At 48.4% G+C, this 12,911-nt stretch overlaps 1 protein-coding gene across 3 annotated transcripts in view; it reads left to right on the top strand.

Moving 5' to 3' along the window:
• DCAF1 (DDB1 and CUL4 associated factor 1) overlaps positions 1 to 12,073 on the top strand; it is a 39,300-nt gene extending 27,227 nt beyond the window's left edge. For all 3 annotated transcript variants that reach the window (XM_040408539.1, XM_040408541.1, XM_040408540.1), the window contains exons 9-24: positions 2,312 to 2,470; positions 2,847 to 3,026; positions 3,321 to 3,530; positions 3,636 to 3,805; positions 4,101 to 4,225; positions 4,745 to 6,008; positions 6,092 to 6,290; positions 6,409 to 6,491; positions 6,570 to 6,654; positions 7,061 to 7,294; positions 8,223 to 8,316; positions 8,399 to 8,503; positions 9,275 to 9,348; positions 9,910 to 10,011; positions 10,145 to 10,406; positions 11,307 to 12,073. In XM_040408539.1, coding sequence (XP_040264473.1) covers positions 2,312 to 2,470; positions 2,847 to 3,026; positions 3,321 to 3,530; positions 3,636 to 3,805; positions 4,101 to 4,225; positions 4,745 to 6,008; positions 6,092 to 6,290; positions 6,409 to 6,491; positions 6,570 to 6,654; positions 7,061 to 7,294; positions 8,223 to 8,316; positions 8,399 to 8,503; positions 9,275 to 9,348; positions 9,910 to 10,011; positions 10,145 to 10,406; positions 11,307 to 11,365 — 3,405 coding nt within the window. In that variant the 3' untranslated portion in view covers positions 11,366 to 12,073. The remainder of the gene's footprint in view (positions 1 to 2,311; positions 2,471 to 2,846; positions 3,027 to 3,320; positions 3,531 to 3,635; positions 3,806 to 4,100; positions 4,226 to 4,744; positions 6,009 to 6,091; positions 6,291 to 6,408; positions 6,492 to 6,569; positions 6,655 to 7,060; positions 7,295 to 8,222; positions 8,317 to 8,398; positions 8,504 to 9,274; positions 9,349 to 9,909; positions 10,012 to 10,144; positions 10,407 to 11,306) is intronic.
• The last annotated feature ends 838 nt before the right edge of the window (positions 12,074 to 12,911 follow it).

Raw genomic sequence — 12,911 nt, forward strand, 5'->3', positions numbered from 1 at the left:
CAACTGATGGCATTTGTAAGACTGATCAGGATCCTGATCAGTCTTAAAAATGCCTGATCAGTGGGAAAAAATGCATTGAAATGCCGGATCCGTCTTTCCGGTGTCATCTGGCAAAACGGGGCCGGCATTTATTTTTTTTCACCTTTTTTTCAGTCTGCGCATGCGCAGACCGGAAGGACGGATCCGGCATTACGGTATTCTGAATGCTGGATCCGGCACTAATACATTCCTATGGGAAAAAATGCCGGATCCGGCATTCAGGCAAGTCTTCAGTTTTTTTTGCCGGAGATAAAACCGTAGCATGCTGCGGTTTTCACTTTTGCCTGATCAGTCAAAACGACTGAACTGAAGACATCCTGATGCAAACTGAACGGATTACTCTCCATTCAGAATGCACGGGGATATGCCTGATCAGTTCTTTTCTGGTATAGAGCCCCTAGAACAGAACTCTATGCCGGAAAAGAAAAACGCAAGTGTGAAAGTACCCCAAGTCTTCTCAGCACTTTTTGGAAGCCTTATAGTAGTAAATGGGGATAGCTGTGCTTGTGAGGAATCCTGTCCGTTCATAGCTGGGCCCCTTTGTTGAGAGGGGGTCCCACAGGACATCTACGGCATGTTTTTTCGATATGCCTTAAATGTCCATATAGGACAACCCTTTTAGGGCACACGAGTTTTCTGTCCGGAGACGATGTATGTAGTGACCACGTGGCTTTCGGCCTAAATCCAGACCTTTTTCAAGCATAATCTCTGCGTTTAGCAAAAATCGCATCAGGTTCTATATTGGGTGTTTTTTTTCACGCACCTTACTCCATAGAAGTAAATAGGGCTGCGTGAAAAACGGAAGGTGTCCAGATGCAGGTGGTTGCTCGGTGATGTATTCTTAGTTTTTGAAGAATGCATGCAATCCGGACAGATAAAAACGCACACACTTATTGCCGTCTTAGGAAACACTGATTGCACCTCCCTGAACAGGTCCTGACACAAATCCGTATTGCTTCTGTGAGAGGCCTTAAAGGGGTATTCCAGTAGTTACAAGTTATCCCCTATCCCAGCTGCAGGACCCCCACCGATCTGATAGTTATTCCCTATCCAAAGGATAACTTGTACCTTCCGGAATACCCCTTTAGGCCTCTTTCACACGGGCGTTGCGGGAAAATGTGCGGGTGCGTTACGGGAACACCTGCGATTTTTCAGCGTGAGTGCAAAACATTGTAATGCGTTTTGCACTCGCGTGAGAAAAATCGCTCATGTTTGGTACCCAAACCCGAACTTCTTCACAGAAGTTCAGGCTTGGGATCAGTGTTCTGTAGATTGTATTATTTTCCCTTATAACATGGTTATAAGGGAAAATAATACATTCTGAATACAGAATACATAGTAATATAGCGCTGGAGGGGTTAAAAAATAAAATAATAATAATTTAACTCACCTTAGTTCACTTGCTCGCGGCCCGGCATCTCCTTCTGTCTCCTTTACTGAACAGGACCTGTGGTGAGCATTCATTACAGGAACAGGACCTGTGGTGACGTCACTCCGGTCATCACATGTTCCATCACATGATCCATCACCATGGTAAAAGATCATGTGATGATGGAGTGACGTCACCACAGGTCCTTTACCTGTAATGAGTAATGAATGCTCACCACAGGTCCTGTTCAGTAAAGGAGACAGAAGGAGATGCCGGGCCGCGATTAAGTGGACTAAGGTGAGTTAAATTATTATTATTATTTTTTTTTTTTTAACCCCCCCCCCAGCGCTATTTTACTATGCAGTCTGTATTCAGAATGCTATTATTTTCCCTTATTACCATGTTATAAGGGAAAATAATAATGATCGGGTCTCCATCCCGATCGTCTCCTAGCAACCGTGCGTGAAAATCGCACCGCATCCGCACTTGCTTGCGGATGCTTGCGATTTTCATGCAACCCCATTCACTTCTATGGGGCCTGCATTGCGTGAAAAACGCAGAATATAGAGCATGTTGCGATTTTCACGCAACGCACAAGTGATGCTTGAAAATCACCGCTCATGTGAACAGCCCCATAGAAATGAATGGGTCGGTATTCAGTGCGGGTGCAATGCGTTCACCTCACGCATCCGCGCGGAATACTCGCCCGTGTGAAAGGGGCCTTAATCTATGGGAGAAAGATCCATTTGGTTGCAGTCCATCAGTCAGCCCTTCCCATCCTTTACATCCATTGCAGAATGAGTGATGTAAGGACACATTCTTTTGCACTAGATGTGAATGTTCCTTGCAGCTCTTTCCCCTCTGTTTTAGGTCTTTCATTAACCAGTTATTTTCTCCGCACAGCATTTGGCATCTCTCCTCCTTCACAACAAGTTTGCTGCAGAGTTCGTTGCTCATGGTGGAGTGCAGAAACTGCTTGAGATTCCCCGTCCTTCCATGGCAGCTACTGGGGTGTCCATGTGTCTGTACTACCTGTCCTACAATCAGGATGCTATGGAACGGGTGAGTCCTGTATTGTGGTGTAGGGGACAGAACCAGATTCTGACCGACGTAACTGTACTGCTGCGTCATGTGGGCACGATCAGGGCTGATCCCAGTCTCTAAAAGTAAACCATGAATGTTGTTATTCAATGAGAGCAAGCACAGATCATGGAGATATTTCAAGAGAAAATTTGTTAGAAAAATACAATTACCTTTATTTACTGAATACTGATCGCTCCAAGGTAACAGACTCTCCTTGGATAATTCCTGTTCTGGCTGGCATATATGCGAGTAGGAGTATCAGGGAGTAATGTGCTGTGTGTCTCCCTAGTCTTCACACTGTTTGGTGGTGATATCCCGTCAGACAGGATCCTCACGATCTTTGCTCTTCTCCTAGGTCTGCATGCATCCTCACAAGGTGCTGGCAGATGTGGTAAACTACACACTGTGGCTCATGGAGTGCTCCCATGCATCAGGCTGCTGTCATGCCACCATGTTTTTCTCCATCTGCTTCTCTTTCCGAGCTGTTCTGGAGCTGTTTGACAACCAAGATGGACTGCGGCGGCTGGTTAATCTAGTAAGAGAGGGCAGGGAGGGGGACCCGGTGTGCTAGGTATCTGTGGGGCGGTTATGATCTGTTGTTGGTACCTGCCAGATCTTCACTGAGAAACTTCTGTCCACACAGAGGCCTCTTCCGTCTCTGGTAGAGGGACACCTGCTGGAGACGCAAGTAATTGCCGTGTCTGTTAAATAAATTGATAATGAGAAGAGGGCTCTGTGTGATGCAAGGAGGGGGGGCACAGTGTGGGCATAGGACTTTGTTGGAGAAAGCAGGACCGCTCATTATGTATCCTTTATTTTCTCTGCACAGATCAGTACTTTGGAGATCCTGAACCTAGAAGACCAGGGGGCTCTGTTGAGTGATGATGAGATTTTTGCAAGTCGGCAAACAGGAAAACACACGTGCATGGCCTTGCGCAGATACTTTGAAGCTCATCTCTCCATTAAGGTGGAACAAGTCAAGCAATCCTTGCAGCGCACAGAAGGAGGCCTGCCGATCCACCCTCCCCCACCTTACAAGGTGAGCAGGTTGTCACTGCAGTAATCCTGTTTGCAGCTGTTTCTTGTAGTCTCTGCTCTCTGAACTTGTTTGGTTACCATTATAAAGTCCTCTGCTTTCCATTAGTCCTGTACTTACATCCGAGAGCAGATTGTGGAGATGATGGAGTACCTGATTGCATTCGGCCCTTCTCAGCTGTACTGGGAACCTGCAGAGGTTTTCCTTAAACTGTCCTGTGTGCAGCTGCTTCTTCAGCTCATCTCAATCGCCTGCAGCTGGAAGACCTATTACGCAAGGTATGTGAGAAGGACACGGTCTGCACTAGGATTGGCTCTCAGTGGTTGATCTTGGATGTCTGACCTCTGGAACCGGTATCAGTTATTTAAATAAAGGAGCTGGGGCACCCGCTAATGCTTTATGTATGAACTTACTTGTGGTTGTGTCCATTTCTGGAGCTCAGCCCCCTTTGCACTACATGACCTTCAATATCTGGAGTCAGTGATTGGTCAGATTGGCTGAGAAGCCTTAAGTCACTGATAACAGAGCGTATATGGTTTGTAATGACTTGAACATCTCATTCACTCCTCACAGAAATGACACGGTCCGCTACGCTCTGGATGTCCTCGCCATTCTCACTGTGGTGCCAAAAATTCAGCTGCAGTTGGCAGAACAGGTGGATGTTTTGGATGATGCAGGTTCCACGGTCTCCACTGTAGGTAAGAAGAGACACTAGATGTCACAGTGATGGATTGTCATGTGATTAGGGTAAGATGGCAGGATATTTCCACTGTGGATCTCGTCACAATCCATTGTCTAATTGGCGTGGGTTACATGTGGAATTCATTGTGAATATCCATGACAAATCTGCAAATGTCATCCACTTGATATTGTAATCTGCAGATTTCACCTGCGCAAATCAGTCAGATGGATTCACCTTTAGGCTTCATGCAGATGGCCTTGTCCATATATTGGCCTGCAGACAATGTATTCGCACCTTCCATGTGCATTCTGTGCTTTTCTAACTCCCGCTAATAGAAACAGCTATTCTTATCTACAATAGGACATGTTCTATAATTTGTGGCACTGTGACATGGATCCACAAAGAATATGTATAGATGTGTGTATAGCCTTATAGAAATGAATGGGTCAGTGTACTATCGGCAAAAGATGGTGGTGCGCATAAAGCCTTAGGAAAATGTCTTCTCCTCCGCTTCACCGTCTTTCTCTTTCCTCAGGGATGAGCATAGTCCTGGGTGTGGCTGAGGGGGAATTTTTCACCCATGATGCAGAGATACAGAAATCAGCATTACAGATAATCATCAACTGTGTATGCCCCCCCGAAACCCGCATCTCCTGCATTGCCAAATATGTCTCTGGAACCCCACGGAGGCGTACACCCATCTCTCAAAGTTTACAGCCCCATGGACATGGGGGGAGCGGGGAGCCGACATTGACCAAGATGTGGAATGTGGTTCAGTCTAATAATGGCATCAAGGTGCTTCTCTCGCTGCTGTCGGTGAGGATGCCCATAACAGATGCTGACCAGATCCGGGCTCTGGCCTGCAAAGCACTGGTTGGTCTCAGCCGTAGCAGTTCTGTCAGGCAAATCATCAGCAAGCTTCCCTTATTCAGCAGTGGTCAAATCCAGCAACTAATGAAGGAGCCAATCCTCCAGGATAAGCGCAGTGAACATGTCCGTTTCTGCAAGTTTGCAGCAGAGCTCATCGAAAGAGTGTCCGGGAAGCCCCTGCTGATGGGCAGTGACGTATCGCTGGCACGACTTCAGAAAGCAGATGTTGTGGCGCAGTCTCGTATCTCCTTCCCAGAGAAGGAGCTTCTGCTGTTAATTCGCAATCATCTCATTTCCAAGGGGCTCCAGGAAACGGCAACAGCTTTGACTCGAGAGGCAGACCTACCTATGACTGCCGCGTCGCACTCCTCGTCCTTCCTGCCAGCAGCCACCACTCAGCCGCCTGCTACCGCTTCACCTGTTACCCTACCACGGACACCACGTATCCCTGCCCGCTTGTCTTCCAGCTCTATGTGCCCTCACCCTCCTTCTCGCAGCCAGCTTCCCCCTCAGTTGTCATCGCCTGTCCCTGCCTCTACAGGTTCCCCTCTAATTGGTCGTATTAGTTTTGTGAGAGAACGCCAGTCACCCTGCAATGGAAAGAGATCACGTGTTCTGAGACAAAAGTCTGACCATGGCGCCTACAGCCAGAGCCCTGCATTCAGAAAACAGCTGGACCGGCTTGTGCCTTCCCCTCCCACTCTGGACAGTATCATGACCGAATACTTACGGGAGCAGCACGCTCGGTGTAAGAACCCAGTCGCCATTTGCCCACCCTTTTCCCTTTTTACTCCCCATCAATGTCCAGAGCCTAAGCAACGCAGACAAGCACCCACCAATTGCACTTCACGACTGACCCGCCGTGCCGCCTTTCCAAAATATGGGGGTGCGGATGGAGGCTGCTTCGACCGACACCTTATATTCGGCAGGTGAGATCCATATGAGAACAGTGAACTGCAGTTACACATGATGACCATGAACTGTGTTCACTCTGAATGTCCTCTTCTTCCAGGTTCCGTCCAATCTCTGTTTTCAAAGAGGCCAATGAGGATGAAAGTGGGTTTACCTGTTGTGCGTTTTCAGCTCGAGAACGTTTCCTGATGTTGGGCACCTGCACAGGGCAACTCAAGCTGTATAATGTGTTCAGCGGTCAGGAAGAAGCCAGTTATAATTGCCACAACTCTGCCATAACGCATCTGGAGCCGTCACGGGTAAGTACTTACTCCAGTATGTCCTCCTCCCTAGGTCTCCTTTCCAGATGTCCATTGGGCCTTCATTTGCCAGGTCTGTGCTTGCAGCCCTGGTCACAGCATGTGTCTGTTTCCACAGGATGGATCGCTTCTTCTGACTGCAGCCACTTGGAGTCAGCCGCTGTCTGCGTTATGGGGCATGAAGTCGGTCTTTGATATGAAGTGAGTGGAGGTAGACGGAGGAGGTCTCTCTGCTCCTGGTATTGCTTCCCACTCACTTGTCTTTTCATGTATTTCCAGGCATTCATTTACAGAGGATCATTATGTGGAGTTCAGCAAGCTGTCCCAGGACCGTGTCATCGGCACGAAGGAAGACATCGCCCATGTGAGTTGTTGTCATAGAATAGCAGCACCAGGGCCCGGTCAGCACCATTCACTGGTGACCAATGTGTACACAGCTAGTGCCGGTGATCAGCAGCAGAAAACAATCTCTCCTGTCCTGATAGGTAAATGTAATCAGCCTGTTTAGCTCACAGGGGATTGTCTAGACTGGATACTATTGGAACAAATCCTCAGCTGTGTGAAGAAGTAGAGATTTTGAAAATGTTGAGTAATTGAAGCATAAAGTTGCAAAACTTGACATCATACAATGATCAGGCGTATGTGTAGAGAAATGGAAACTAAAGTGATATTCCCATCAACGTCCCTCCCGGATGTGACTGTCAGTGAGGGCCACTGATGTTGGGGACTTTTTCATATATGTAATCCACCTCCCTCTCGTCATCTTGCAGATTTATGACATCCAGACAGGACAGAAGTTGCTGACTTTATACAACCCCGATCTGGCTAATAACTACAAGCGTAACTGTGCCACCTTCAACCCCACGGATGACCTGGTGCTGAACGATGGGGTCCTGTGGGATGTGCGCTCCACTCAAGCTATTCATAAGTTTGACAAATTCAACATGAACATCAGTGGAGTTTTCCATCCGAACGGCCTGGAGGTCATCGTCAACACTGAGATTGTATCCTCTGTCATAGCTCGGGGTCATTACCGATCTGCATGCATAAAAGCAGTAATGGATGGAGGGCAGTGCCGCTTTATTCTGCGGTCGGCCCTGGTTTTTTCAGAAAACTGCTAGTTTTCTGCCAGAAATCTTCATTTTTGCACTTCACGCCCTGAATTAGTTGTAAGACTCTAACTTACTCATGAAAGTTTTACTTCACTTGTTCTGTAACTTGTTCTGTTGTTCTACACTTAGAGGATTGGATGCTATTGTCACCATGTCAGCTGTCATTGGTATTCGGTCATGCTTGGCTTTCATACTCTGGGTGTAAGCAATGACCTTTTTTTTCACTGACCGCAAACAGAGATGTTAAAGAGGACCTTTCACCGATTCTTACCCTATGAACTAACTATACAGACATGTAGAGCGGCGCCCGGGGATCTCACTGCACTTACTATTATCCCCGGGCGCTGCTCCGTTCTCCTGCTATGCCCTCCGGTATCTCCGCTCACTAAGTTATAGTAGGCGGAGATACCAGTCCCTAAGTTATGGTAGGCGGAGTCTGCCCTAGCGCTGGCCAATCGCAGCGCAGAGCTCACAGCCTGGGAGGTTATTTTGTCCCAGGCTGTGAGCTCTGCAATGCGATTGGCCAGCGCTAGGGCAGACTCCGCCTACCATAACTTAGGGAACGGAGATACCGGAGGACATAGCGGGAGAACGGAGCGGCGCCCGGGGATAATAGTAAGTGCAGAGAGATCCCCGGGCGCCGCTCCACATGTCTGTATACTTAGTTCATAGGGTAAGAATCGGTGAAAGGGCCTCTTTAATATTTGTAATGAATTGTAGACGCAGTCTGGTAGAAACTTGCACAATTATCCACACACAGTGATTAGGTTCTCTTTACGTTTTTTAAATCTTCTGAGTTTTTCCCTAACCGTCCGCTCAGTGGGACCTGCGGACCTTCCACCTTCTCCACACGGTGCCGGACCTGGACCAGTGCCGCGTGGTCTTCAATAACACGGGGACGGTGATGTATGGAGGTCAGTGTCCTGCGCACAGTGCCCCGTCTGCTTCTCATTCTGTCTTACAATAATGATGACAATCTCCTCTGTCTTCTGGCAGCCATGCTACAGGCTGATGAGGAGGACGACCTCCTGGAGGAGAGGATGAAGAGTCCGTTTGGTTCCTCTTTCCGTACATTTAATGCCACCGATTACAAACCCATCGGTAAGTGTTGGATGAACCAGGTGTGAATTTCCAAAATTAAATCTGCGACTAAAGACTTCAAAAGCATTCCCACAAGCTGCACCCAGAAGCTGAACTACGGGGTAATGTACGGACTGTTGGGCAGTCCCAGGGGGTCCTGAGAGGGTCTCTCAGCAATAATCAGGACCTAAACCTCAGTCCATATAAAGACTACCCAGTAACCTGCAGGAGCGCGGCTCTTTAATTAGTGCCTAGGTGACTTTTATCTGCCCCTCCATGGGGTTCTTCTACCTCTGAGCTTCTATAGCCCCTAATACATATTCTCACGGTCTGCAGCGACAGATGAGCCTCCTTGTGTATCGTGCGCAGTTACACCGCATGTGTTCCCATGACGACCAGAAAGGTGTGTGTGTGTATATTACAGCAGTGTCAAACTGTGAGGACAGAAACGCAATGTACGGCTTAGGGATAAAGTTCGGGTTGTGGTATATGCTGAATTGCGTTATGGATTCCGTAACCACGGACCATGACTCAATTCCATGACGGGCATTCTGGCATTCATTCCCTCATGATAGATAAAAGTCTATGGGCTGCAAATGGTCCGTGGTAACGGAATCCATAGCGCAATTCAGCATATACCGCAACCCGAACACAAATTTCAAAATATGAAGTTTGCTCATCTCTAGTACGGCTGTATGTTAGCAAATCAGTAACAAAATGTAACCCTTCAGATCCCATCTGTAAGCCGCGTCCTGTTGTGTGTAATGACTGCGTGTTGTAATTACTCTGCAGCCACCATTGATGTGAAGCGGAACATATTCGACCTGTGCACGGACACCAAAGACTGCTACCTGGCTGTCATCGAGGTATGTGGGGGATGGTTTGGACTGTGGGGAGACATCCATCTTTTCCCATGCCGTGGATCCACATGTGGGTTTAGCCACAAATGAGGCTAATGGGCACGTGGCAACCTGCTGCAGATTCTTCAGTGAAATGTGGCACCAGTGAGCAAGTTAGATCTGTGCCTGGGGAAACCACACGGCATGAACTACAACATGGATTCCCACAGCTGTGTGTCCACGAGGAGAGCAGCAGGTCGGCCCTGGACCTTTCATCAACGCCCCTGACTGTGGGGAGGGGGGGCTGCAGCGACGCCTCCATATTCCAGTGGAAGCCAATGTATTTTTGGCGACTGCCACACTTATCAAGGCCAATGTTCAGCAAGCAGTTCTGGGGGGAAGGGGGGTCTACTTAGGCCATGTATGGGGGGCACAACAAACATTTGGACTACAGCAGGAAAATGCAATAAATGGCGACCCAAGGAACCAATGATGGTGGTGGGGATGCAGCCTATGCTTTTACTGAATGGGGAGGGTAAGCACCAGAACATTTGAGCAGGAGATGATGCACGTCTCTTATTCTTCTAGAACCAAGGAGCGATGGATTCTCTGAACATGGACACCGTCTGCCGGCTGTATGAGGTCGGGCGGGAGCGGCTGGCAGAAGATGAGGACGAGGAGGAGGTTCAGGTGAGGCAACATTTCCGCCTTGGATCTTCTCTAGGGGAGGTCGGGTTTTGTCACATTGGACGGTTGGTGATTTAAAGGTGAGTTTTCAGTTTTTCTCTATAGAGGATTGTAATTCCCAGCACTTGACTTTCAGGAAGAGGAAGAACAAGAGGATGAGGAAGATGATGATGATGACGACGATGATGACTCTGATGACCTTGGACCCCTGCTGACCGCTGAGCTGGAGGAAGAGGATGATGCAGGGGAGCAGGCAGGAGAGGATGGCGAGAACGACTTCTCACCTTCTGATGATGAGGAACTTGCAAATTTGCTGGAAGATGAAGATGATGGAAATGATGATGGTCATGATGAAGACTCTGACATTGACCAAGAAGTGGAGATGATACTGGGAGACTGTGAGTAGAGAAGGTTCTGTGTCCGTTACATATGTGAGGCCGAGATGTGCTAGTGAATAGATAGGCGGCATTCTCAGTGATGCCACCGCTGATCTCTAGTGAAGGGATAGGCTGCATTCTCAGTGATGTCACCGCTGATCTCTAGTGAAGGGATAGGCTGCATTCTCAGTGATGTCATCGCTGATCTCTAGTGAATGGATAGGCTGCATTCTCAGTGATGTCACCGCTTATCTCTAGTGAATAGATAGGCTGCATTCTCAGTGATGTCACCGCTGATCTCTACTGAATGGATAGGCAGCATTCACAGCGATGTCACCGCTGATCTCTACTGAGTGGATAGGCTGCATTCTCAGTGATGTCACCGCTTATCTCTAGTGAATAGATAGGCGGCATTCTCAGTGATGCCACCGCTGATCTCTAGTGAAGGGATAGGCGGCATTCTCAGTGATGTCACCGCTGATCTCTAGTGAATGGATAGGCTGCATTCTCAGTGATGTCATCGCTGATCTCTAGTGAATGGACAGGCGGCATTCTCAGTGATGTCACCGCTGATCTCTAGTGAATGGATAGGCAGCATTCACAGTGATGTCATCGCTGATCTCTAGTGAATAGATAGGCGGCATTCTCAGTGATGTCACCGCTTATCTCTAGTGAATGGATAGGCAGTATTCACAGTGATGTCATCGCTGATCTCTAGTGAATAGATAGGCGGCATTCTCAGTGATGCCACCGCTGATCTCTAGTGAATGGATAGACGGCATTCTCAGTGATGCCACCGCTGATCTCTAGTGAATGGATAGACTGCATTCTCAGTGATGTCATCGCTGATCTCTAGTGAATGGATAGGCTGCATTCTCAGTGATGTCACCGCTTATCTCCTGACTCTGCTTCCGTCCACAGCTGACAGCTCAGACAACTCTGATCTTGAAGACGACATTATCCTAGCATTGAATGAGTGAGGGGCTGCAGGGTCCTTCCCTCCTGGAGACAGAAGAGCGGAGCTGCGTTTCGCTGTGAGGTTTGTCAGGTTGTAATAAAGGCCTCCTCCCTGTGCTCCGGCGACTCTTCCCCCTCTGTTCCCACAGACTCCATGACGGACATTTTTTCTTTTGTAAACAACAGAGCTCTTAACAGAATAGTTTTATAGAAAAAGGAAAAAAATGTAACCAAAAAACTACGCTGGACTGTGCCCCTTCCCTCGGCAAAAAATGTTTCCTTTCTTTTTAATGTGTCTTGTTTTTGAGTTTTTTTTGCACAGGATCATCAGGGGGGAGAGGATTTTGTGCAGCAAAGTATTTTTATGGCAGAATTGTAATATATTCCATAGGAAATGTGTATTTTTGTTTCTTTTCAATCGTGTACTTTTGGGGTGCAGCAGCGCGGGGAGGTCCGGCAGTCTGCGCCCGGTGCCAGAGGGTAGAGATCAAATGAATTCCTATCGGTGGGGATCCTGTGGCATTTTGGGAAGCGGGAGAGATGTTATTTCTGTGCGTCTTCAGAGGATCGGTCAGCGGTATCCCCACCCTCGTCCGCATCATGTAATGTGACTCATCATCTCTGGACTCCCCAGAATTCTCGTCTGATGTTTGTTTACTGTGAATCACGAATCAGAAATCATTTCTTTTCTGTAAAGTGTATTTATTTAAAAAATAAATGGAAAAGTCACCGCCTGTCGCTGTTCACTGTTATCAGCCAAGTGCTGGTTGGATCCGGTGGAGGCCGCGGCATGCCTCGCGTCGGTGATCCGCCACAGGATGAAGACGCCGGACGGTGACACTTGTGCCAGGACGATGTATGAAATGGTGCCCTCATGCAGGAGGAGATCAGACTGGTGTCGGTGCCCTTGGCAATGTGCTCTACTGCCGCACCGGGACCAGTAACCGCTCCAGCTGAATGTATGATGACCCCCCCCCCCCCCCCCCCCCCCCAGGCTGCACACCTGGGCTCCAGGCTGCACACCTGTTAAGCCTCATGCACACGTCCGTGTGATACCGGCCTGGATTTCTATGATCTATACCAGTTTATTACTGTACTGCGGCAGCAGCAGGAAGCGCACGGCGTCATAGCAACCAATGACGCCGTGCGCTCCTGCACGCAGAAGAAATGGCTGGTATCACACGGTCCGTGTTTCACGGACATGTGCATGAGGCTTCACTTTGATAAATTGCCTGACGTTTTCCAGGAATCTGCAATCCCATACGAGAGGCTCCTCCTGGCGCTGGAGAAACCCCCGCTGACACCTGATTCGTAGAAGACGCACCTGGCGGAGGCGCAGCCGAGTGTGAAATCATGCAAAGTGAATGGAAATTAATTTGGCCACTGCGATACTTCTCCTATAAAAGCTGCTCTGTCTCCTCCTGTCAGTACATCAGCTACTGGGAAAGCTGGGTGATGGAGCACGGGCTCCCTGCTTTCTTAGGTTCAATGCAGAATAATCATTCAGGAATCAGTTTCCATTAATCTATGCAAAACACACATTGCACCAAATGACAAACTCTACTGTGT

This window comes from Bufo bufo, chromosome 9, assembly GCF_905171765.1.
Source record: "Bufo bufo chromosome 9, aBufBuf1.1, whole genome shotgun sequence".
Taxonomy (NCBI): Eukaryota; Metazoa; Chordata; class Amphibia; order Anura; family Bufonidae; genus Bufo; species Bufo bufo.